The sequence below is a fragment of the Contarinia nasturtii genome, unplaced genomic scaffold (genome assembly GCF_009176525.2).
Source record: "Contarinia nasturtii isolate CC-2019 unplaced genomic scaffold, AAFC_CNas_1.1 Cnas_scaffold_1500, whole genome shotgun sequence".
In the NCBI taxonomy this organism is placed as follows: Eukaryota; Metazoa; Arthropoda; class Insecta; order Diptera; family Cecidomyiidae; genus Contarinia; species Contarinia nasturtii.
This window is the reverse complement of record NW_022198836.1, coordinates 160,126-161,848: the sequence shown is the minus strand read 5'-3', so window position 1 is coordinate 161,848 and position 1,723 is coordinate 160,126. Positions and strand designations below refer to the sequence as shown.

General features: G+C 31.3%; 1 protein-coding gene across 1 annotated transcript in view; it reads right to left on the bottom strand.

Moving 5' to 3' along the window:
• LOC116346459 (diacylglycerol O-acyltransferase 1) overlaps window positions 1-1,717 on the bottom strand; it is a 12,462-nt gene extending 10,745 nt beyond the window's left edge. Inside the window, exons 1-7 of the mRNA XM_031776529.1 lie at window positions 1,585-1,717; window positions 1,126-1,254; window positions 975-1,066; window positions 756-917; window positions 490-639; window positions 264-429; window positions 23-182 (exon numbers count right to left, since the gene is read on the bottom strand). Coding sequence (XP_031632389.1) covers window positions 23-182; window positions 264-429; window positions 490-639; window positions 756-917; window positions 975-1,066; window positions 1,126-1,254; window positions 1,585-1,706 — 981 coding nt within the window. The 5' untranslated portion in view covers window positions 1,707-1,717. The remainder of the gene's footprint in view (window positions 1-22; window positions 183-263; window positions 430-489; window positions 640-755; window positions 918-974; window positions 1,067-1,125; window positions 1,255-1,584) is intronic.
• Between the last annotated feature and the right edge of the window lie 6 nt (window positions 1,718-1,723).

The following is a 1,723-nucleotide window of genomic DNA, read 5'->3' as shown; positions in this document are numbered from 1 at the left end:
TTATCTCATAATTTCTACTCACTGCCAATTTTAATAATCTTTCCGTGGCCTTTGCCACATCCATATTCGAAAATGGAATTAATGAATTTCGAACCGAAGGAATCATCCATTGTTGAAAGAGTCCTAAGACCACATTGATTCCGATAACTACTTCTAGAATTCTCTTCAACAGAAAACGTTTGCTATAAAAACATAAAACATAAAACACAAACTCAAAACTAGCTCGTACTCTAATATTAGGTTCGTAGATTATAACAACTTACCGAATTCGATCTGTTCTGGGAAAGTTAAGTTCGTAGCATAAAGTTGGTGCACATAAGAAATAAAGCAAATCTTTAACTGTCAAGTTATCTGGATAGTGAACTATTGGTGTAACATCGTTGTCTGTTTTATGGAATGCGGCCAAATATGCTCCGTTTCGTTCTTCTTCTACGGATAAAATATGTTCTTGTTAATTTGTACGATATAACAAATAAATCAAATACTTACGCAATTCAGCAACTGTTATCGATTGAGATCTACTTCTTGATTTACTGGGAATTTCATTCAATTGATTTCGACACCACATATTGACTTGAACATAGCTCCAAAGCTTCATGAAAAGTATAGAATAGTGAAAGCATACGGCCATTGCGCCAACTGAAATATATAATTAAATTACTTCCTCTTTTCTATTATAAAAATTACAATTTTTCAAGTTCAAAAAATACAAATTCGTCCTGTAAACACTTTCAATATATTTCATTTTATCTTACCCAGACTGAATGCATTCCCATTCACATGTATAATCACCATTGGAATCAATACTAATACTATGATGTTTATAATGTGAACAAACATGCCAGCACCTTCACGAATTATATTCATTGATAGCCCACGTTCTATCAGTAATGTTATAAAAATTGGTACAATAGAATCTGCAAGAATTATTAAAATTAAAAAAATATATTTAAAATTATTTTCCGTTTACTAACATAATAACAGTATAATTGATGGGACGCCTGCTCCTTCATCACGACCCGTAAGTACAATAAACCATTGAAATGGATCGACTCTTATCCCATATCTGAAACGCACACTATATATTAGTTTCTTATATAAAACTTGCACAAGGTAAATGCACACTTTAATAAATTTTCAAGTAGAAGTCTGAAACCACTCATTGTTAGAAGCAAAAATCCCCAGTTTACTAATCCTGTGAAATTATGAAATCCGGAACTCCATGAAAACAGTGAATCTCTGGGTCTGTGACATCTAAAAATAGAAAACAGGCTAAAAATTTATCCAAATATTAAAAATGCAATAGATTGCTTGAGTTAAACATTATTCTAGTTCATAAAAAAAAAAACAAATCACAACATACACAAATATGACTACGGTTTTTTACGATTCAAGTAGATTATGTCATTAAAACAACCTATTAGTATAAATCCAATGAAAAAATAATGTCTCAAAGGTGATCAACTTTAATCAAATTACCCTACGAGAGTGTAAATTTCACCTTTAAGTTACATGTTCTCAATGTTGTGCTTTTTTATTCTCAATATCATGAAATCTCAATTATTGTCATCTTTTCAAGCTTACGGTTTATCGGGCTGTGATCGACGTTGTTTTTGTTGTTTTGTGGAAATCTCTTCAGCACGAGTCACACTACGAGTTCTTCGTCTAACTTTATTATTTCCAACTTCTTCTGTATCTGATGTCATGGTTTTACTTATAATTT